This window comes from Protopterus annectens, chromosome 3.part0 (genome assembly GCF_019279795.1).
Source record: "Protopterus annectens isolate FY-2018-M chromosome 3.part0, PAN1.0, whole genome shotgun sequence".
Lineage (NCBI taxonomy): Eukaryota > Metazoa > Chordata > Ceratodontiformes > Protopteridae > Protopterus > Protopterus annectens.
The window spans coordinates 431,296,271-431,321,898 of record NC_056731.1 but is presented as its reverse complement, the minus strand read 5'-3'; the positions used below and the strand labels follow the sequence as shown (position 1 = coordinate 431,321,898).

Below are 25,628 nucleotides of genomic sequence, written 5' to 3'. Positions count from 1 at the left end.
AGTGACATCATCTCCTAATGACACTGAGACAGTGAGGTGGAACAAGAGCAAGCAGCAGCCACCCTCCTCAGACAGAATGAGGTACATTACATAATATGCAGGTAAAAGTCCAGATGTATGGGCACTGATGAGAACACAGAGACAGTGTGTTGTCATAGAGAACAAACATAAATAGCAGGCTAAACTGGTCAGTGCATGCATGGGTCACGTTGTGCATCAGACATCACCCCACAGATGCCATAGGATGGAGGTTGGAGTGGGTCAAAATTGTCTTTGTGTGCTCTGCTTTCTAGGAACACAGAGACACATGGCTTTTCACACAAACATACACACACACACACACACACACACACACACACACACGCGCACACACACTAGGTTGATGAAACATGTCTCACGAAGGCATACTGCGGTCTTGTGATGGCATGGTGTACTCTGTGTAAAGAACAACATCCTCTAGGGATGGGGTTGGTGTGTCACTACTGAGGCCACTCCACTGGATTACTATATTAAGGCTTAGTGCCGCCTGTAGCTGGGATGATGTACTACTGTGGGAATGTTGCCTGGATGCAGCCTGCTGGCAACATGCCATGACATGCACAGAGTGTCACGGTTGCCCCCATTAAGGGGTTGCAAAGTTGAATACATGTCCAGTTGCAGGTGGTGACAGTGTACCCTGTGATAGCCCCTCTACATGACCATCCTAGGTACTTAGTTTTGGCAGTCATGAAATCACTAGCAATCACCTGCACAGATATCAAAAGGATGTAGGTCTGTGTCATCACAGACTTCATGAGACCAGTTATGACAGTGTCACTAGATTCCATGCCCTAATGGTGCTGCTGGTGGTGTTGGCTAACATCTTCACATATGCCATGCAACACAACACATCTCTGGTTTAACTGAGTAACAGCAATCTGAGCCTGGATGAAACCCGGGCACATTTGTTGATTAATCCTGAGCAGTGCTGCAAGTCTAAAACAGGTGTGACTTGGGATGGTGTTGGGCCCCCTTTCAGGGCTGTACCATGATAGGTGTACTCACAAAAGATGCACTGCAGTCATCTGCTGCTGCAGTTGCAGCTGTACAGGGAGTATCACTGTTGTGTGCAGCTGGGGGGACCCCCAACCAACCAGAGATAGTGACTTTCCAGACTATGCATTTTCAGGTTCCTCAGGTTTATCCGCTGGTAAAGCCATACTTTACATTGTACTGTGGATGAATGTCCACCCAAGATGGAGATGGAGAGTGTCCTTCTGTTATCTGACTCAGGTAGTTATGTCTGATCATCATTGTCAGCTCCTGCACAAGTGCAAACACCAGATCACTGTTCTGTCCCAGCCAGTACAGGCAGCAAGCAGCACTGCTTCATCCTGTGGATAAGAGCAAAAGACTTACCAGAGTGAACAAGACTAGCTATGCTACAACTGTGGCTTATGGCATGCATGCTTAGGGTATCCATGCAAGAGGACCTATACAATCTAAACATAACTTTGCTGACATGGCTGAATAAGCAGCTTGCTGTGGTTAGCCTACAATCTGCATATACAGTACTGCCATACAGATGTATATTACTAGCCTAGTTCATCACCCACTTTGAATGTCTGGAGGGTTGGTCCAGCATGTTGCCAGTGTCAGGTCTTCCTGGGATAATCCCCACATTGTTGTTCCCCAAGTAGGGACATCAACAACTCCTCTACCTCTGCCTTTATTAGGCTAGTTGTGCCGGATGACCCCCCCCCTCCCATGCCTCTCAGCTGTCATGGAATGTGCCTTTTCCCTGGGACACAGTATCATGTCTGTGAGACACTGTCAACATTGTTGCACTGTGCAGTTCTGCCCACCAACCAAACTGATATCATGGACGAGTGTTTGTCATACCTGGTCCCATAAGGGATAGCGTACACCTTGCTCCCCAACAAGTGCAGTCAATTTCTCAAGAGTACCTGTGACATCCCATTCTCTTCTGAACTGTCTAGCCTGTGCTGTCTATCTCATCCTTTGGAGATGCTGACACGTGCAAACATTACAGATATGGCTACAGACCACATAATGCTAGAGCTAGAAGGATGACAACTACAGACACAGAGGTAACCTGTGTGTACCACACTATAATTAGAAGGGCTGATATGGGACACATGCAGTTTATGCATCTGCCAATCATAGGCTCACATGCACTCTCTACAAAGTCCAGACTCTCTGCTAGGACTTACATGTACAGATAAGGGAAGGCAGTCTTCCCTTGTGCAAACTTTAAGGTGACAACTAGATAAACAGAGGTGACATAAATATTCAGTACTTCATTAGGTGATATATTATATGTAGGCATAGTAATGCTATCCCAACAGTATATGCTCGCACATAGGTTCATAGGTTCATAGCTGTGTACTAGGCTAATGGCCATGGAGCCTTTACAGGCCTAGCCCAAAAATATTGCCCAGGCACTGTGTCACCCAATGCTAATTCACACTGCCCCTATCCAGTAGTGCAACTGGAATGATCCCTGGAGTGAACTTTCTGTTACCCATCCACTCATAAAGATTTCTCTTGAAGACAGCCAGCAAGGTGCTCTGCTTAAAATGAATGGGAAGTTTATTTCAGAGTATGGGCAGTCTTTGGGTGATGAACCTGTCCCTCCAGCATGTTCTGCTAATTGTGGTAATGAGGTTGTGATCTCTGGAGCGTGTGGCGCGGGGGGAGTGGGATTTCTTTAGGTGTAGCATTTCAACTAGAGCTCGGTCGGACATGGCTTTGTAAGTCAAGCAGAGATCACCTCTAAGCAGATAATAAGAGACTGAGAACAGCTGAAGTTTCTTGAGTCTGTCCATGTAGGATATGTATTTAAGGCCTATGATCCTTTTTGTGAGGTATTTTTGTGGCCTCTCCAGCTGTTGTAGGTGTCTGGTCTGGTCAGGTCCATGCCTCCTTCCCCTTAATATCAGATAAGAATATATAAAGGCATGTTATCCTAAACTTCTGGGCTTCCCCATTACCAGTAAACTCTATCTACACATAATGCATGCAGATACACACATCCATATTGCTACCCTTCTGTAAATTGATATATATCTGAATAACCTGAACTATGCTTGCATTTCAAAATACACATTAACCAAAAATCAACACCTTTGTTTTGTTATCTTACAAGAAAAAAACACACTCACAACCGAACCAAATTTATCTGAATAGTGGTTGGGTTATGGAATATTTTTTGTTAAAGTAAGGTGCAGGGTTACAGATAGGGGCCAGGGGCAGCTTTAGGGTTAGGTTTAGGGTTAGCAGGTATTAGTGAAGTGGTGCACAGGGAATGAAGCTGTATGTGCAGGCCATCTCATCTATGTATTACTGTACACAGTTACCAGCATGAAAACCCTAACTGTCCCACTTTAGACATTAAATTAGCATATTTATTGTGAAACTGACAAAGACTGTGGAAACCCTCTGTAAGGTAACAGTCCATCGATGAATCCCAGACATTGTTTCATGCTATCAGCTTACCTCTAGCATGATAGTGGCCAGAGCTTGCTCATTAACGGCCGTGGAAGAATTACAGATACATCCAAAGTCGTGGAAAAGATATGAAAAACCAAGAAAATATATCCAGCTAGTGCTCCAAGTATTAGATATTAGCTCAGACACCGTACATGTCTTCTTAAAACATACACGTTTATTTGAAGCGCTTTTCATTGCTGTTATACAGCAACTTCTTCAGAAAAGTTACACCAATATCAAACAACACTATTTAAATAGTAGACACGATCACACAGTGCTAGCATCAGCTGATATACACGTCACAACATATTATCCGCATAAGTTAATTAAAATGAACTAAAGTAAATTAAACTATCCATATGTATTTTTTTTATCATTAGATACACAGATAAAAATTACATTACAGTATAGAAATAAAAGTCTGTTTTTTTAAACTACAGAAAATCATTTAGAAAAAATAATTATAGCCAACAAAGCAGTGTTAAACAAGATTGTGTGTGTGTGTGTGTGTGTGTGTGTGTGTGTGTGTGTGTGTGTGTGTGTGTGTGTGTGTGTGTGTGTGTGTGAAGATACCAACCTCTTTTTTTTTTAATCATTTGTCCTGGTAGATGCACAAAGCCTGTAGGGCCTGATCTGCCGAGAAAGAACCTTTGACCTTGACAGTACAAAGCAAGCACTAAACATGCTATTGCCAAGCTGAAAATGTTAACCTGCTAACATCAGCATTTCATCCTTGCATTTGCTTTCATTTTTTGTAACATCATTCTGCATGACTAGGCATAAAAAAATCATACTGACAAGGGAACCCAGGGAACAGGGTAAAGGGTGTGCAGTATGCAGATTACTGAGTTGGATTTCATCATAGTTTAAGCTAATTTAAAATGTTTAAATAATCTATTTTCCTAAGTAACAGCAGAAACTGAGGAAACTGAGCCTTTTCCATATCCTTACTGCTTTCGAGACTACTGAGTCGCAACAGCCTGAAAGAAAACCTTCAAATTACTATTACTAACAGTAATAAAACAGCAGTAAGAAGGATTCATAAGGATTTATTTTACAATGGAAATAACAGGTCCCTTATGCTAAGTGACACTATAAAATGAGATTAGATTCATAGGTTCATAGGTTCATACTAGGCTATCTGCCCTGGGGCAATTATAAGCCTAGCCCGATTCTGTATGGCTTACGCCACCCCTTGATTTGAGTATACTGTGCCCTTTTTAAGGTTTAGTTTACTGTGCCTCTGTCTAATAGTAACACGGGAGTAATCCCTGGGACAAACCTATGAATCCCTATCCACTTATCGAGATTCCTCTTGAAGAGATTCAGTGAGGTGCTCTACCTCACATGAACTAGAATTCTATTCCAGAGCGAAGGGAGCCTCTGGGTTATGAACCTGTCCCTCCAGCAAGTTCTATTTATTTCTGTGCTGAGGTTCAAGTCCCTCGAGCATGTGGCTCTAAGGGATTTAGATTTACTGAGGTGGAGCATGTCCATTCATTCTGGATTTGACATAGCTTTGTATGTCAGGCACAGATCGCCTCGAAGTAGGCAGTATGCAACTGAGTAGAGCTGGAGTTTTTTTTAACCGAGCAGCATATGGCATCTGTTTGAGACCCTTGATCCTCTTGGTGAGATACTTTTGGGGTCTTTCTAATTGCTGCAGGTGTCGGGTAAGGTACATCCCAAAAGGGGCATTGTATTCTATGATGGGCCTGATGAGGGATGAATAAAGGGGCATGATTACCTCTCTTGATCTAGATGTGAAACCCTTCCTGATGAGGTGGGCTATGTAGAAGGTCTTTCTAACCACTTTGGCAATGTGGTTTTCAAAGGAGAGATTGCTATCAACTTGGGTCCCCAGGTCCCTAATAACTTCCTCTGTACTTAATGGGTTTCCGCCTATGTGGTAATTTGTGGGCACATTGTTTTTGCCAAAGGGTATGACTATACATTTTTTGGCATTTAGCTTTAAACCATGGTGCTGGCACAAAGTTATCTGTCTCTGTGAGACCTTTTTGAAGGATGTTTGTGTCGGCTAGAGAGTTGATTATGGCGCCCAGTTTGCAGTCGTCTGCAAACTTGGTGAGCCATAGTCCTCCCATGTTTGCCTGTACCTCGGAAAAGTATATACCGAACAAGAGTGGTCCCAGGACAGAACCCTGTGGGACGCCACTTGTGACCGGTTTCAAGTCTGACTTGGCTCCAGCAACTCTCACTCTGTGGGTCCTGTCTTTGAGCCAGTTTGCGACCCATCTTGTGACATAGGGGTTTATATTTAAGCTGGATAGCTTATCTATGATGCCCGAATGGGGTATTGTGTCAAATGCCTTGGCAAGGTCCAGATAGGCTGTGTGGACTACCTTCCCTTCATCTATGGCTTTGGTGACTGTTTCGAAGAAGTCAACCAGGTTCAAAAGGCAGGATCTGTCCTTGACAAAGCCAAACTGAGTAGGATCTAGTGTCTGTAGGTCCCCAATGTCTTTGTTTATGAGCTCCATGATGATCCTCTCCATAGCCCTGCAGACTAAGCTAGTCAGGCTTATGGGGCAATAGTTTCCAGGGTCCGTAGAGGCTCCACCTTTGTGGAGTGGGACCACTGTTGCTGTACGCCATTCTGTGGGCACATATCCTGTAGTGAGGCTGAGATTGTATAGCTGTTTTATTTGAGGGATTAGTTCCTCTTGGAGTTCATGTAGGACGCAACCTGGGACGCCATCTGGTCCCATGGAAGCAGTGTTTTTTTCTTTGGAGAGGGCAGCCTTCACCTGAGCATCAGAGATGTTTGGGAGGCAGCCCTCTGCCGGGATAGATACTTGCTCTTTTGTCTAATTAAATAATTAGACATTTAAATCAATAAATATCCTACTATCAGTATCACTTTACATATCTATTGAATTACCGGATTTATCCCGATTATTACTACAAGTTAGAATACAGCGCAGTGAAATGCATATCAGCAGTTCACTTTTTACAAAGAACAACTCCCAGTAGGGTTACCCCTGTCCCTTTTTGCGTGAGACACTCTCTATTTTGGCAAATTGTGCCCCGCAAAAAAAAAAAAAAGAAAAAATGAAAAATGGCAAAACTCCTGAGATTTTAGGACAAACAATATTTTCTAAGTTTCCTCTAACAGTGGCACAAAACAATAATTTTCAGTCTGAAACACTTTAATACTATGAAGAACTAGAACAACATAAATTCTGCAATAATGATCATTTACTTTGGAAATTCGATGAAGTCCAATCCTTTTCAATAATTATGGATATGGTTTGCCCTACAAAATCTCACAGTTCCATAAAAAATGACCCACTATGGACATCTGGAAATGTAGCAACCCTAACTCCCAATTCATATTTTGGAGAACTAGGAAGTGCTGGAAGCAACTGTATGCCACACTATTAAATGTAATAAAAGACCACCTCTCTTTCAGGCCAGAATCTAAAATGTCTCAATGTATAATGTGACATGAGGGGGCATTACACCTTTGGCCTATGGCTGCTTCCAGTGTGACTGGTCTAGATCTCCCTGCTGCAGACTATCAATGAATGCTTTGCTTTCCACCAGGTTACATCATACATATGGCACCATGATGTACTGCTGGTATGCAAACTGTATGCTAGCAACCTCCAAATCAGGCACATTTTTGATCTACTCTGGTACACCATGTATAAGTATAGCATATGAAAGTATTTTAGCATAGCTCCAATGTTGAGGAGTGTTTCTTTGGGCAACAACCCACCCATAAACCAATATAGACTGCATGGCAGGTTGTTTTTGGATAATTCTCAGTGCACTAAAATTACAGGATGCAGGATTCCTCTGTAACAAATAGTAAGTTAATCATTATTGGAGGTGTCAAGGGGACCTTAGACAATGAACACTGCTATTCACAACCATGTGGGGAGTGCAGGGGGACCCCAAGATAATGGCATTAATGTATATTATTAGGGTCTGTGTATACTGCCTGTTCACCATTATGCAAAGACTGCCAAACCAAGTGTTTGATGGCTGAGGATGGCTGAAATGTGCTGCAGATGTCACTGCTATGCTACCAACAAAATGTTTTATTGAAGTTATGCTTGATGTAAGCAGGCAGCACTATACAATGAGGCCCACGGCAGATCAACTCTGCAAGCACAGCCTGCACCAGTATTTATGAACCAGTATCTTGTTGACTTCAAGAACTATTATCCTTAACCTCAAACATTCTATGCAGGAAGGAATGCAGAATGTTACTAACGTAAGAATCTCTACTCCCCATAAAGTTAATAATAATTCTGAGCAACACTTCAGTGCCCACTGTCCTTTAACAATAATGATGGACAGTTAGTTGTTGGATAAGAACTTAAAAAGGGAACATCTCTAAACTGTAAATGATATACTTAATTAATTCCTCTAGCTTGCATTACAGAACAAAACCTAAGCAAAACTTTAAGTAAATCAAAAGTAAAAATTAAATTCTAGAACTTTAAGGACTGTCTCATTGGAGCAGTTATGGGGCACTTTAAAATGACATTACCAGAAACTATCTCAAACACAAACTACTTCTGGAGAAATATGGAGCACAAACCTAACATCTACCACAAATAGTATCTATCTCCGGCATTAGTCATCAAAAACAATCACATTCCTTTATACCGCACTTTCTGTAATTTAAAAGCATAGTTTTGTATTAAATAGAAAAAGTTTTACTACTGTTGAGTTACATTAACAACTTCCAGATAGATTTCATTCAATTTTATTGGCTTTGAAAACTATAACCTAAAAGCATTATCTTAAAAAGTGATGAAATGCAATTATTAACAGTTTCACATTACTGAAATACCTGGAAATTAGGAATGTTGTTTGGATAAGGAAGCCAAGCTGAGCGGGAGTTCTCTTGGTATTTGAATGGCCCATTGAATACCTGCGCAATGGCACTCAGGTTGAAAACACAAACAGCAGAAGCTGCAATGCTGTTCCTGAAACAAAATAAACCACAATAATAAGCCTATCAGGCATGGAAAGAATCCAACATAATTCAATCTGCAGTATGTACATGCTGGAAACCAGGAAACATCTAACCATGGTCACACAATATTTTATATTTACAAAGGATTATATATTACCCTGCAGATGCCTCGATACTCTGTCTCGTGGGGATATTAAAGTGTCATTTGGAATGATTCATGTCTGCAATGGAGGTATATAGGAATAGAGTCCTGACTAAATCTGAAGTCACTCTAATTCAATTAGCAGCTCAGGTGCTTGATGCCACAGGGAGAAGAAGATAGGCAAGCTCATCCTATTAGGAAAGGAAGTGCACATGCTCTGTGACATATGTGAGCTTGGTTGGATTTGTCTCATGGAAACTGGCAAAAGTGACATTTAGTACCTTCTACTATCTGCTGATATTAATCCCTTGTGAAATGAGAGGCAGCACAATGTGGATGCCCATCACATCTCCCCACCTACACGGTGTCAATAGGCAAGTGTAGAGTGTAGGAATTAAGACAAAAACCCAAAGCACCCTTAATGGCTGATTAATGATGGCCCTTGCCAGTTGACCCTCACCTCAGTGATAGGGAACAAATGAGCTAATTGTCTGGGAAGTGCTCATGATCAACCGGCATTGGGGGCAAGGTGCTAACAAAATCAGTAGGAATAACCCATGTGATCACCAATGGCGCATGGTACAATAAGCGATATGCCAGTGACATGGAAACGTACAAGCACTGAGCATCACATGATAATGCAGCACTGGGCACCAGGAAAATACAGTGCCAAAATCCCAAGGAAATTCAGCACTAAGCACCTCAGGACAATGTAATACCAAAGGTCAGAGAAGTAACAGTGAGACCTACAGGGTAATGTAATACCAAATATCAAAGGAGCATGGCAGTGAATATAAAGGGAGATGCATTATTTTGTGCCAAAAAGGCTGAAGCACTGAACATCGCATGGAATACTACATCAGCATCACAGTGAAATGTAACATCAGGTGTAGAGGGGACTGCAGCACTGAGCATCAAAGGGTATGTTGCACTCAGAATTATAGAGGATGGAGCTCTAAATGTCTCTGGGAAATACAACATTAAGTATCACAGAGGAATTCGGAATACAGCATCACAGGACATTGCAGCAGCAGACATCACAGGGGATACAACAGTAAGTGTCACACTGGATGAAACACTGTGCATCACAGGGGAAAAAGCACCGAGTGTCACAAACAATGCAGCAACAAGCATTACAGGAGATGCAACAGTGAACCGTACTGCCTAACACTAAAATATAGTATCCAACCTTACTTCCCATCTAGGACTCTGCACTCTACTGACAAATTTTTAGTGCATTTAATTAAATCAAATAATAATAATGTAGGTCACTCACTGTTTTCTTCTCACATCTCTAAAGTTTACAATTTCATTCCCTTCTTACTCAGACAAACTAACTTCTCAATCTAAAGTCCTTCATGCTACTACTGAAACAACATCTAAAGGTCCCCTGGCTTTGATCATGTACCACACCTACCTAACTCCCTAAACTATCATTACACACTCTGTCTCATCCTGCTCTAAAATGGCTACCTGGTCAGTAATCTTCCATCTTATCCTGTACTGTTATATCTATTTGTACACATACACTGTACCACCCTCTCCTCAACTTTACATTGTTATGAAATTTCAATTCACTACTGTTCTGCTATTATAAAATGCTATGGGTCTAATCTTTGTTGGTCTAAACAATCCTTATCTACCTTTGAATAATTTTCACATCACTGTATTGCCTGTATGAGACTATACTATATTTGTATGTTGACTATTAATATGTACCTTGTCAGTGGTTTTGTTTCTTCACTATTATATGCTCAAACATTTATTGTATGCTCATATGATTAATCACACTATGTATGTATGTATGTATGTATGTATGTATGTATGTATGCATACTTTCTCACTATATCTTGTGAAGCCTTTCTCCCTGGTCCTCTTGGTTTTTCATCCAGGCAGACGTTCCCAGCCAACAAAAAGCAATAAATAAATAAATAAACAAATTACAGGGAAATGCAATATCAAGCTCACAGGAATATAGCACTGAGTGCAAGGGATGCATTACTAGGAAATGTAGCACTGACCATTACAGGCAATGCACTACAGGGAATGCAGCAATGAGCATCACAGTGGAATTTGGAACTCAACATCACAGTACCAAGCAGCACCAAACATCACAAGAGACACAATACTGATAGCTACAGTGGCTAAACCACTAGTCATCACTGTGAATGAAGTCCAAAGAGTCACAGAAGAATGTGACAGGAAACGTCACATGGGATGTGGCACAAAACATCACGAGTGATAAAACACTGAGCATCACAGGGAATGGAGCACTGAGTGCTACACTAGATGCACCATTAGGCATCACAAGGTTATGGGGTGCTGAGGGTCACAGTAGATACACTGAGAATCAAAAGGGATGCAGCACAGAGCATCTCAAACAATACAGCACTGAGCATCAAAGGGAATGGAGAATCGAGGAAAACTGCAGATGAATCATTTGAAATCACAAGGAATAGAGCACTAAAGATCATAGGATACAGAGTATGGAGGATAAGAGGGGATGACGCATATAGCATCACAAGGATGCAGCATCATGGCAAGGAAAAGTGAGCATCATGGGGTTTGGAACTCTGTGAAACTTAGGGCTGTGAACTGGCAAATATCAATAAGATTCAGCAATAAGCACTGCCATGGACAGAGCATCAAAAATTATGAGAGGGACTGCAGTGTGAAGCATCACAGCTCATGCAGAACTAAGCAACACAAAGAAGATGTACCACTGAAATATTCAGTAAGAATGGAGCATTGATCATGACAGCGATCAAAGTATCAAATGCCATGGGGATAGAGCAGTGAAAGTCACAGAAGTATACAGTACTAAAGTGCCACAGCACTGTGGGTGACAAAGCACTAAGCACCACAAAGGGATATAGTAATGAGCTCCACACTGGGGAGCCATTGAGCAACATGGGGTGATGCAGCACTGAGCACCACATATTACACAGTAATAACCACCTTGGAGAAATGTAGCATTGAGCACCATGGAAGGGGGTATGCAACAAAGAGCACTGCTGGATATTGCAGCATGAGGCACCAGAAGATGATGCAGCACTTAGCATCAAAGAGGGTGCAGCAGTGAGCATCACTGGGTTATACATCACTGGAAATTACTGGGTGATGCAGCACTGGACATCACACGGAGGTGCAGCAATGAACACCATAGGATGCAGGCACCAGCCATCACAGGATGAAAAAGCAATGAGTATCACCGAGTATGAAGTCCCAAGCACCACAGGCTAATGTGGCACCAGGCTTCAAAGGGAATGAAGCACAAAGAACCACAGGATGATGCAGCACAGAACACCTTAGGATGATGCAGCACTAGGCACAGTGAATGCAGCACTGATCAACACAAAGAGATGAAGCATAGTGCAACAAATGGGGAAGAAGCACTGAACGGCACAAGGAGATAGAGTACTGAACACAATGCGATGATGCACCACTCTGCACTAACACAAAAGGGAGCAGTACTGAACCCAACAGGGGGATGCAGCACTGAGCTGAATAGCTGAAAAGGAAGATGCAGCACTGAACATTACAGGGGTGCAGCACCGAGTGTCACAATTAGATGGAGCAATGAACACCACAGGTGCACGCAGTACTGACCAATACAGGATGGTGTAGTACTGAGCAACAAAAGGAGATGGAGTACTGAACACAACAGGATGATGCAGCACTGAGAACTATACAAAAGGAAAGCAGTACTGAGCCCAACAAGAGGTGCAGTACTGAGCAGAACAAGATGATGCAGCACTGAGTATAACAGAGGATGGAGCACAGAGTACCACAATAGGATGGAGCACTGAACACTACAGGTGTGTGCAGTACTGACCACAACAAGATGATGTAGCACTGAACACCACAAGGAGATGGAGTACTGAACACAACAGGATGATGCAGCACTGAGCACTACACAAAAGAAAACAGTACTGAACCCAACAGGGGATGCAGCACTGAGCAGAAGAGGATGATGCAGCACTGAGCATTACAGAGGATGGAGCACCAAGTATCAATGGACAGTGCAACACTGAGTACCACAATGGGATAGAGTACTGAACACCAGAGGGGTATACAGTACTAATCACTACAAGATGATGCAGCACTAAACCCCACAGGGTAATGGAGTACTGAACACCACAAGGAGATGGAGTACTGAACACAACAGGATGGCACAGCATTGAGCACTACATAAAAGGAAGTGGTACTGAACCCAACAGGGGATACAGCACTGAGCTGAACAGGATGATGCAGCACTGAGCATTACAGAGGATGGAACACTGAGTACCACAATGAGATGGAGCACTGAACACCACAGGGGGATGCAGCACTGAACATAGCAGAATAATACACCAGTGAGCACAGCAGGATGATACAGTACTCAGCACCACAGGGTGATGCTCTACAAAGCATTATAGGAGATGAAGCACAGAACACAAAAAAGGGTATTTAGCACTGATCACCACAAAATGATGCATCACTTAGCACCACCAGATAATGGACCATTAAGCATTAGAGGGGATAAAACACTGAGCAATACAGGGGGTGAAGTACTTAGCAACGCAGTCTAATGCAGCAGTGAACATAATAAGGGATGGAGCACTGAGCAACCCAGGGTGATGCAGCACTAGGCATTACAAGGGACAGAGCACTGAGCAACCCAGGACGATACAGCACCAAGCACCACAGGATGTCACAGCACTAAGCATCAGAGAGGATGAAGTACAAAGTTCTGCAAGATAATGTGGCTCCAAGCTTCAAATATATGAAGTACTGAGCACCACAGGATGATGCAGCTCTATCAGCACAGGATGATGCAGCATTGAGCACCACAGGATGATGCAGCTCTCAGTGTTACAGAGGATAGAACACTGATCATCACAAGCGGATGGAGCACTGAACACCAGAAGTATATGCAGTACTGAGAACTACAGGATGATGCAGAGCAGGGCATCAAAGGGGGAAGGAGCACCCCAGAATAATACAGCACTGTGTACTACAGGATTATGCACTAGTAAGCACCCCACTATGATCCAACATCAGCATCACAAAGGATGCAGCACTGAGAACCTCACAGGTGGTGGAGCACTGAACATCACAGGGAGAAACAGCACTAATCAGCACAGGATGCTGGAGCACTAAACACCACGGAGGATAGAGCAGCAAGCACTACAGGAGGATCTAGCACTGAGCATCTTAGGAAATGAAGCAACAAGCACTGCAGAATGATGCAGCACTGGGCACCACAAGGAGATGGAGCAGTGAACACCACAAGATAATGCAGTACTGAGCACCACAAGGTGGTTCACAACAGAGTACCACAGGATAATGCAGCACTGATCATGCCAAAGAATGGAGCACTGAGCATTACAGGAGGATGCAGCACTCAGCATCGCAGATGATGGAACACTGATCTCCACAGATGATGCAGCACTGTGTACCACAGGAGTATAGAGAACTGAGCACCACAAGGCGATGTAGAACTGAGCACCACAGCTGATGGAGTACTGAGTACTGAACACTACAGGGTCACCCAAACTCTGCAGGGGTATGGATCAGTAAAAATCACGCAACACTGAATATCTCTGGATGATGGACCATCCAGCATTAGAGGATGATGCAGTAATGAGCACTGCAAGGTGAATGTAGTACTGAGCAGTTAAAGGGTATCCAACACTATGAGTCATAGGAGGAGCTTTCTCTGGGAATCACTGGATTACATAGCAGTGTACATTAATGTGGCATACCGCAATAAGCACAACATAACAGGACAGCACTAACCATCACAAAACACTACAAATGCCACAAAAGATGTAGCTCTGAACACTGCTGTATTACAAACACACATCAGAAGCTGACTACCGCTTGTCTTTGTTGCTACAACCTTATGGAAATTTTAATAAATATAAGCATGACTACTACTTGTTATAAAGAAGGAGAACCCTGCAGAGAAAATAAAACAAAGTAAGACAGATTCAGTCAAAACAGAACTACACTGTATCATTGCTTCATTAAACACTACTGTTCAGATATCCCAATCAGTTCTAGAAACACAGTCCCTGATCAGGCTGGCTCACCATGCACATTTTAGCTATGTTTATAATCAGTGAAAAATGCTTACTTTTCCAAGCACACTCACACACAGTCAGAAATAAACACGTATATATACACACACACACACATATATATATATATATATATATATACACACATACATATACTCACACTTGGATCACAGCCTGGCACTGACCAATCACATACATATACTTACTAAAGGATATAAGGCCTAAACAATATGTTCTAGATACACCAGCTCAAAGCCTCATCACTATACTTGGTACCCTAAAGACTGCTAACAGGTGACCTGTGTCTGGCATACAAAGCATAGTGCACATTGGTAAGTCAAATGGCATCAGAAATAATCTGTCTAGGAATCTGACCATCTTTTGCAACATCAGCTTAATGGTTTGGAGGGACAGGTACATCTCACAGCGGGTACTGCTGCTCTAGAACAGACTCCCCATGCACACAAAACAAAATTCATCCCTGTCCATTTTCAAAGGAAACTTAGATCTGTGGATAGTAGACAGAAAATTTACCTCAAGAATGTACTATTACTGGACAGGGGCAGCTTCTAAATGCTTTATCCCATGCTTGCGTCCTCTCAAGTTTTCTATGGGATGATCCCAGTTATTCTCACTATGGATAATATATAATTATTGACCATGGGATGGGTAAAGCCGATCTCTAACCAACCATGATAGGTTAACTCGAGCACAAAAATGGAAATTGCCTAGGCTTAAAATGGCCCACAAGCGCAGTTAACATAGTACTTACCTATGAACCAATACATAACCATATACATACACACACCTAGACACACCTATACACAGAGAAACAAACAACACAGCTGAAATGTAATGTGCATAGAAAACTTGAAGTCTGGTGAAATGTTACTGTTCATCTGGTTACACCACAATGTAATCACTACCTCTTATTTTTTTCTTGATCTCAGACTTCTGAGTGTGGTGGGTGTAGTAGTTTTAGGTACTAATAGTACTGTGGAAGAGGACTGTTGTGGGTCAGCAAGTTTAAAAGTCCATGAAAAATGTACAAAAACTTTGTAAATGAAGCAAATCCAGATATAAAACAGCCTTTTTTGTTAATGAAACGTTCAAATAAAATGTTGTAAGCACTTTCGTCTCATAACTTAACAAAACTTCAGCAGAAAAAACAAACTAACATGAATAAAGTTTAAATATGTAACAGAAGACACACCTCTCATTTCTTACAGCCAATCAATAGTAAAATACAAAAAATAATGCATAATTCATGGGTTCAATGTCCTTGGAGTTTTAAAAAGCATGTGATAAAAGTAGTGCAACAGCTGGGAATCAAACCCAGGTCAAATGATTAAAAAGGCAGCTGTGATCATTACTATACCACATAAACAGGACTGAACATGACAGCCCTTCAAAAACTTTTAAAGCACTACAAAACATATAATAAATAACAATATGATAAACAATGATAAACATTTCAGATATGTAGATACAGTTAAATATTTAAAATGTTAAAACTACCTTTCTTGTGCTTTTAGTCTTAAAATACTAGTTATAAAAACGTAGCCATTTGGTACAAACAATAAGCAAGTTACATACATCTTGCAAAAAAACTGGCAGATACTGTAGTAAAACAGAGAGATAAGAGATGTAATGGGTCAAGGAGTGGTTATTGTGTACATGAGGGGAATGACTCTGAAACACATATTGGAAAAGACACCACACTTTAAAACCACGGGATTCATGAAAAAGTGTGGGTGTTATAATTATTATCCTTTCATTCTTGAAATTGAGGAAGTTTTGATTAATGGTTTTAAATTCAAACCAAAAGACAAATTTTATTGTGCCTCTGAAAAAGTTGTATACTGCGCCCAGTGCAGTGCATGTGTAAGCTTCTACATAGGTAAGGTTCACAGATTCATAGGTAGGTATTAGGCTATTGGCCCTAGGGCCTATATAAGCCTAGCCAAAAAGGTACCCTGGCTTTTGCCACCCAAGAAAATTATTCTCCTGTGCCCCTGTCAAGCAGAGCCACAGAAGTGATCCCCAGGGTGAATTTCCTATTTCTCATCCAATCATCAAGATTTTTCTTGAAGAGTGCTAATGAGGAGCTTTGTTTGATATAGATAGGTAGTTTGTTCCAGAGTATGGGAAGTCTCTGGGACATGAATCTATCCCTCCAGCATGTTTTGTTTATTGTGTTGTCAAGGTTTAGGTCCCTAGAGCGTGTAGCTCAGAGGGATTGGGATTTCTTTAAGTGGAGCATGTCCAACAGTTTACGGTTTGACGTAGCTTTGTATGTTAGGCAGAGATTGCCTCTGAATAGGCAGTATGCAACGTAGTAAAGCTGGAGTTTTTTGAGATGGTCAGCGTAGGGCATCTGTTTGAGGCTGGTAATCCTCTTAGCGAGATATTTCTGTGGCCTTTCCAGTTGCTGTAGATGTCTTGTGAGGTACATACCAATAGGGGCATTGTACTCTATAATGGGTCTAATCTGCATGTGAAACTGACTACTGTGGTGATGTGATTATCAAAGGAGAGACTACTGTCCACCTGTGTCCCAAGGTCTCTTATTGCACTTTCGATATTAAGTAGACTTCATGGGTACAGAGTTTTTACCAAAGAGGATGACAATGCACTTTTTGGCATTGAGCTTGAGGGCATGGCTTTGACACCAGGCATCTGTCTCAGTGAAGCCTTTTTGTAGGATGTCCACATCGTTAGGAGTTTCGATTATGGCTCCTAGTTTGCAGTCATCTGCAAACTTCATTAGCCAAAGACCTGTGTTAGCCTGTACTTCAGAGAAGTAGATACCAAACAGGAGAGGACCCAGGACTGAACCCTGTGGTACTCCACTTGTCCCTGGTCTGAAGTGGGATTTGGAGTCTGCTACCTTCGCAGTGTGGGCTCTGTCAGTGAGCCAGTTGTAAACCCATCTTGTGACATAGGGATTTATACCTAGTTTAGTGAGTTTATCTATAATTCCAGAGTGGGGGATGATGTCAAAAGCCTTGGAGAGATCTAGATAGGCTGTGTGAACCACCTTACCCTCGTCTACGGCTTTGGTGACTGCTTCAAAGAAGTCTATCAGATTTAGGAGACATGATCTGCCTTTTACAAACCCGAACTGGGTGGGGTCCAGAGTTTGGAGATTACCAATGTCTTTGTTTATAAGTTCCATGATGATGCACTCCATGGCCTTGCAGACCAGGCTCTTCAGGCTAATGGGGTGATAGTTCCCAGGGTCTGTGATGGCTCCCCCTTTGTGGAGTGGGATAACCATCACTGTGTGCCATTCAGTGGGCACAAAGCTTAGGTGGGGTGCCAGTTTGTTCTGTAGTTTGTGTAGAACGCAGCCTGAGATGCTGTCAGGTCCCATGGATGCTGTGTTCTTGACTTTGGAGAGTGTGGTTTTTACCTGTGTGGCCATGATTACAGGAACTTTGCATTGTTCCAGTATAGAGATGGGCCCTTTAGGGGGTGAGAGGGGGGGTTAAAGTTAGCACTGAACCTATCTACCAGGATGTTGGCAATATCAGTTGGTTCTGTATATTTAGTGCCATTGTGCTGTAACTCAGAGCAAATCTGAGTGTTGCCATTGAGATTCTTGACATAGCTGTAGAATGCTTTTTGGTTGTCTTTAGAATCAGTGGCAATTTTGTTTTCGTAACTAGCTTTGGAGGATTTTATGAGGGATCTCAGCTTCTTACTGAGGCTGACCAGGGAGTTCCTCCAATCATGGGAGTTTACTCCTTTTTGCAACAGTTTCTTTCTTCTGTTGTAGAGTTTTTTTATGGCAGGGAACCAGCAGATTGGCTTCCTTTTTTTGGAGGATAGCATCTTGGTTCTGTTAGGGATAGCACGATCCATGCACTCATGTAAGTGCTTATAAAGTACATTTGTGTAGGCTTCAGCAGTCGTACCTCTATTGTCTGTCTGCATGGGCGTCGTGAAGTTTGCCACTTCTGTCTTAAGAAGCGTGAAGTTGGCTCTGGAGAAATTTTTTATGGTGGTTTCCTTAATGGGGGGTGGGGCGGGGCAGGATGTGGATGTCTAGGGTGATTAGCTTGTGGTTGGATCTGACCAACGAGGAATTGACCTCTGCTGTGGAATACCAGTCGCCCATGTTGGTAATGACCAGGTCTAGGATATTGCTGCCCCTGGTGGGTGTGTGGATAAGTTGATCCAAGGCGTTGGAATTTATGAATTCCAGAAAATGTTGAGCAAAAGAGTTGGTACATGAGTAGATTTCCCAGTTTAATGGTGGGGTAGTTGAAATTGCCCATTATTAGGGTGTTGGGTTGTACCCTAATATTTTCCAGTGTATCAAGAAATGAGGAGTGGGAATCCTGGGGCATGGTGGGGATCTGTAACAAGGTACAATTCGGATTGCAGTCTTGCCCAGAGTTAGTTGCACTTGGATAATCTGGGATGCATTATACTGAGCAACTAGCCTGGAGGTGTGGATATCCGTAATGAATATGGACACACCTCCACCTTTAGTGTTTCAGTCCATGTTAGGTGGCCGAAAGGTGTGGTATGAATTATAGCCTGGTAATGCAGGGGTGCTCTCTGGAGCCTTGAACCGGGTCTCTGTCACTACACGGATGTCGATGTTCTCCATTTTAAGGAGTGCCTCGAGTGAGTGCATTTTGAGGTTTAGACTTCTAACATTGAGTAGCATTACCCTCAGATTTTTCTTGCTTGCACCTGTTACGGTGGTGACTTTGACATTTGAACCTTGCCTAAAAAAGGCACTATAGGGGTGGCAAGAGCCTTAGCCAGTATCCAGAATCCCAAGGGCAACAGGTGCAGGCCATCTCTGGCAAAGCATCGTGGTCTGTCGATCATGTCATCCTAGGCAGACAGATATTGGATCCCCTTAGAATGACACCAGAAGCTTTGCCAATTGTTGAAGTCAATCATTTTGTCCTTGTACTGTAGTATCATTCTGTGTGATGGCAGGATGCTACTCAGGGCTAGGGTTAAACCTGCCTGGGCTGCAAGATCGGAGAGCTCCTCCATGTCTCTTTTCATGTAGTCCAGGGAGGTATGTCTCAGGTCATTCACACCAACATGGACAATGACAGAGTCATATTTGTACTTCTTGTGGATTGACCTGAGTGCGTGCGTTATGTGGCGGATCTTGGCACCTGACAGGCAGCTGACAGTAACTTTCTCCTTGTTTAGCCTGGTGAGTGGAACATCAGTGTGCTGACTATAGAATCACCTATGAGTAGAGTGTTGGGTACATTGTTATGCTTTATGGGCTGTGGTTGAGTGGCACACAAGATTTTGGGCTATGTGTCATTTGGGTTGTGTTGGGTGGTGGAGGTTGCTTGCATTTCTGCTTTGGAGGTCTCTGTTGCTTGGGCAGATTTTTATTGAGAGCCTCTGCAAGTGTAGGTGTGTGTTTTGTGTTTCTATATGTGTGTTTTGGTGGTGTAGGTTCTGAGGGACTATGTGATGAGTGTGGTGTGGTGCAAGTGTTTACCTTCTCCTCTTAACTGTATAGTCCAGTCTTGGGTGAAGAGAGCTTTGCTTCCAGTTTGGCTATATAAGTGCATCTCTCACAGGTTGTAGTGTTGCGTGGTAGGATGAGAGGGTTGTCTGTGTACATGAGGCAATTGTGCATTGCCTCAAGATGCCCATATTTATCAGGTAGACAGGAGAAAATACCAGGAGCTGACCCTTAGACATGCCTGGATAGATGCATATTTAGTAAGTACTAAAAACTGTTTTCCTCTAGACAAGTGAGGAAAGTTGAGTGCTGTAGAAATGTGTAGCTTGTTTGGTGCTTACAATGAGTTCTGAACAAGTGCTGAGCTCAAAGAAACAGATCTGAGTGCTAAAACTAAAAAAACGGCTAGTACTAAGGGAAATTTTGAAGAGCAGACTTTATGGCGCCAGGAACATTTTAACCCTAGCTAAGCGCCGATGCACAAAGTGTACTTTTTTTTTAATATAACAGTAGCAAATGAGCAAACTGATTTAAACAAATTAACCAATTTTATTTTATTTATTTTATTTATTTGCAGTTGGTTTACCAGGATAGTCCATTGGGCCAAAAGAAAATAGACATACAGAATAGGTACATACAATAGAGAAAAGCTCTATAAGCAAACAAACTTACTAGGTACATACAATACATTACTAAAGATACTTATACAATTTTAAAAAAGAATACAGTCACTGAATTAAGTAGAATAAATGTGGGAGTGTTAGGGCTAAAGAGGTAGTAATTTGTAGAAAGTAATTGTTTATGTAGGCATAGTTGAGTAATATAGGAATGATTGGGAGATGAAGAGTACCTTGTTTTTAAGATGGTGGGAACAAGAGCATTCCCATAGGGATTTAAGATGTGTGTGAAGGGATTTTGAACATATAATGATTACCACTGGTGCGAATAGATGGTGGGAGTGAGTTCAGGTTAAAGGATAGAAGGTTTTACCTGGGGACGAGTTGGTTTATGAACTTCTAATAAGTTTTGATTGTTTGACCTTAGGACTCGGTGGGGTGCAGTAAAAAAAAAAAGAAGACAGGAGGACAAAGAGAGATGGTTATGATGAGCTTATGGGCTAGGGGGTTAGCTGTGAAAGTTGAGCTGATGTGGGAAGTTCAAGCCAATAAGTTTTTGGAGAGAGGAACAGTGGTGGGTGGAGGACAGCAAACTTTGCGATTTTGTTATAGCAAGAAGAAAGTTGTTTCTTTAGAGAGGACTGGAGATTAGTTAGGAGAGGTGATCCATAGAGAAGGGAGGGGATAAGGAAGGAAGAAGAGAGGGAAATTTTGGTGGTCTTTGTGAGGTATTGATTTTGACGATATAGCATGCCAAGTTTTTGGTGGGTTTTTTATATTTAGTTGTAGATGGGAGTTGAAATTAAGCTGGTTATCAATTTGGACACCTAGCAGCTTGCTTTCAGACACCAGTTCTAGGATTGAGTTGTTTTGGCTAGTAATGAAGAATGTGTTTGTATTGAAGGTAAATACCATGAGTTTAGTTTTCAAGATGGTTTGTTTTCATCCAGTGCTCAGTGTTTGAGAAAGCTTCTTGTGTGAGTTTTTGAAGCTTAGAGGAAGATGTGGCAGAACAGATAATGGTAGAAATGATGTTAGAGAATGGGATAGATTTGTGAAAATCATTTATAAATATGTTGAAGAGAAGAGGACCAAGAATAGAGCCTTGGGGAACTCCTGTGGGGGGCTGAGAAAAGAAGAAGTGGCCTTTTTCCATTTTACAGCTTGGTATCTGTTAGATAAGTAACTGGAGAACCAGTTCACTGAGGAGGGAGAAAGGTTAAGTTTTGAAAGTTTTGTTAAGAGCAGAAGATAGTATCAAAGGTGTGAGAAGGTTGTTTTCTAGAAGATGTGGTAGTAGTTGAAGTTGAATACACTTTTCTAGAAGCTTGATGTAGAGGGATGATAAAGGCTTGTTTCCAGAGTTGGGGCACAGTACATTCCAGGATTGAGCGGTTGATGAGAATACTTATGGGATAGGCACAGCCAGCAGCTATGCTTAGGAAGTATGAGGGGATGTTATCTGGTGCATTAGTGCCAGGCTTCAATTTTGAAGGAGTTTCTTTATTGTAGATGTAGGTATAGGTTTTAAAGAGAATGGAGCAGAGTGGAGGAGAGTATTTGATGCTGGTAAGGAAGATGAGGAGGTTGGGGAAGGAGAAGAGTTGGGGATATAGAGTGAGTAGATGGGAAAGTGGAAGGAGAACAAGTGCAGGGGTGGATTTTGGGCAGGAGAGGGGGGGGTATTGGATTGTAAGGTAGAAGTAGTAAAGGAGGAAGTTAATTTACTAATGGATTCAATGAAGAAGGAGTTAAATTGAGTGGCTAAATCAAAATCTTGTGTGGTTTGCTGGGGTTTAGGAGGTGGAGATTCCTTTCCAGAATTTCTGTGGATTTGTTTTATTATTGTTTTGGAGGGTGAAGAAGTAATTTTGTTTGTCAGAGATAGTAAGCTTTTTTGTTTGAAGGGTTCTATATTCTGTGTAGGATTCAGGGTCTTTCTTTTCTGATAGAGTGCCCAGGCTTTATCTCTACAGAATTATTTTATTCTTTTAGCAAGGGAATCTAATACGTTTAGAAATGCAGAATTAAAGAGATTGTTCCAAGTAATTGCATTTAGAGAATCTAAAAAGGTTGTTGGGTTAAAATTTTTGTGGGTAGTAATATAATTGTGGGGGTGGTGAGATATACAGAGTCGATGGGTGAAAGTGGGCATATGATCACTTAGAAGAGTACCACTATCAGAGTAATAGTGGGGATGAGAAACTAGGATCCAGTCTAGTATACTGCCACAGGAAAGTTTTTTTGATGGACGTGTTACTTTGTTGATTAGCTGGGAAAAGTTATATAGGTTAATGTTAAGGGGGTTAGTTGGAGATTGTATGGAGGTCAGTTGATATTTACGTCACCTAAGATTATGGTTTCATTATTAATGTTATTGGAGAGCCAAGAGAGGATGTCTTCTAATGTAGAGATATTGTCCCCTGGGGGGATATAGAGGGATGCAAGACATATATGTTTATGCTTATTGACTTGAAGGAGAGTGAGGAGTAATTCAGCGTTTTTGAAGTGTGGGATAGGTTTGTCATAGGGAGTAATTAATAAGGAAGTTGAAAATATGAGAGGACCTGTCCTTTCTAATGATAGAGTAGTTAGGTGGAATTATTAGTCTTTTATGTGGGGTTTTAGCCATGTTTCTGAGATAGATAAGATGTCAGGTTTAATGTGTGAGAGCCAGGCATGGAGGGTTGTTATTTTATTGACTATGCTTTGGGAGTTTAGTGAAGTGAGTAATAGAGGCATGGGGGTGGAGGTGGAGGGGCCTGGGTTTGGATGGATATCACCAGATAAGAGATTGGTAACTAGCTGAAGGATATGGCTAGAGAGGCAATTTAGCAGTTTAGAGAAAGGATTAGGTAGTATTGTGATGAAAGAAGGGTTTCTGGTGGTTATGGGGATATAGGGTTTGTGGGAAGTGAGTACTTTGTAGGAGAAGGATAGGAGGTGTTTTATAAGAAATAGATGGGGAGAGATAGCTGAGTGTGAATGTGAGAGGGGGGAGTTTAGATGGTTAGTTATGTGATAGAGTTGTGTGTGGTGGCAGGTACTGGGTTGGGTAAGGTAGTGAAAATAGGAAAGTTTAAGAAGTAGTAGTAGTAAAATAGTGATGGATGAGGGTTTTGAAAGCATGTTGATTAGGACAGTTCTGTGGATAGAAGGCTATGATTGAATTAAATATGTATTTAAAGATTATTATAGTAGGATGTGATGTATGAAGCTTGAATTGTAGTGGGGTGTGTGGTGTTGAGTAGGAGGGAAGATGTGGTTGTGGATGGTGGAAAGGGAAGAAAGGATCAATTGTCAGAGTTAAAGTGTAAATTTAGAGTCAGGTAGTGTTACTCAGTAGTGGGTGTGTTAACAAGGAGGTAATTAGGAGTTACTGGGTGTGTCTAGAGTGTTTGAGGTTGATTGGTTTAGGGAGGAAGTGGGTGTGGTAATGAGAGGAATATAGCTAGGAGTGCTGGGGCGGGTGGGATTTGGGGGCAGGGGAGGAGGCGGAGTGAGCGAGGGGGCTTAACGGAGCGAAAACAGCAGGAGAAGGATGAGAGCCAATCAGTGGAGCATAGATTGCAGGAAAGTAAGCTGTAACAGGGTAAGTAAGAGTTCTAGATATAAAAGATAGAGTTGGCTATGAGTTTAGTGAGAAATAAAAGTAAAGTAAGTAGGAAAAAATGTGAGACGTGAGTGAAAATAGAGCAATATCAGTGGGTCAATGCAGAACTACACTGGGCCCACTGGGGCAGTGAATGGGCATAAGTGGACTGAAATGGGAAGGAGCCTATAGGGATTATGGAATTAAATGAGGGTGAGAGGCAAGAGATGGGGAGAATGTAGGCTGATGGCTGTCCTGGCAAGGAGGTAGCTTATACAGATAACCGACAAGGAGTAGAAATTACAAAGTTAAGTAGCAGCAGTTACACATACTTCCTCTGTATCCTCTGGGAGAGACCTGGTACAACTTCTCCAACAGGGGTTTAAGGCAGCAGAGAAGTAAATTGCAGGATCACGAATAATGGATAAGATTGGTGGCTTTAGGTTGGAATATGTGTTCAATAAAACAACTGGAGATAGGAGAAAAAGTTGAGAGAAGGTTAGTATATGTATAATAATAATATCACCTTATTCCTAGTAGTAGTGAGGGCAGGTAAGGAATGGTATAAGCACTAAATAGTAAATATAAGCAACTAGTGTCTAGTATACAATTAAGCAATAGAGTCTATCACAGTGGTTAATACATTATTAAATACTGCAGACCAAATACACATATAGGTATATAAGTAGGCACTACTTTCAATCCTATAAAAAGAATAATATCATCGAAAAGGACAGTTTCAACAGAAGGCTATCCTAATAAACAGCGTGCTCTAGATGATACTAATTTTAAAACAATAATAACACCTTGGCTCATTCTGGAATTGTTAAAACATTTAAAATATAATGCATTTAAACATTGCCTGAATACAATCCTAATACCCTGGTGTGCCCTGTATCAGCATTGAATGATGGCATGTTATATACTTAGTAACATCACTGATAATTAATACAGAATTCTAATGTTAAACAGCGAAAGTCCTTCTAACAACAGTTAAGCAATGTCGCCGTGAAGATGGTTACTATGCATGCTAGAGCAGAGTGCTATCCTTACACATAACCCGCTAAACAGGGTTTATAAACTAGCATGTGCTCATTGGACAGGGCGTGGTAATGCTCTAAAAAAACAGCACTCGCTACTATTTGATTATGTGATGCAAAAACATAAATGCTATCTTTTCCAGTAACCCGTTAAAGAGGGTTTGTAAAACAAGCTTGCTCCTAAACAAGCAGGCCGTGGATAATGCTCTAAAACAGCAGTCGCTACAGTTTGAATAAGGCTGTGATAATGCTCTAAAACAGCAATCGC

At 41.8% G+C, this 25,628-nt stretch overlaps 1 protein-coding gene across 2 annotated transcripts in view; it reads right to left on the bottom strand.

Moving 5' to 3' along the window:
- Nucleotides 1–25,628, bottom strand: part of SEMA5A (semaphorin 5A) — a 2,688,572-nt gene that overhangs the window by 1,020,688 nt on the left and 1,642,256 nt on the right. For both annotated transcript variants that reach the window (XM_044064865.1, XM_044064863.1), the window contains one exon: nt 8,321–8,456. In XM_044064865.1, coding sequence (XP_043920800.1) covers nt 8,321–8,456 — 136 coding nt within the window. The remainder of the gene's footprint in view (nt 1–8,320; nt 8,457–25,628) is intronic.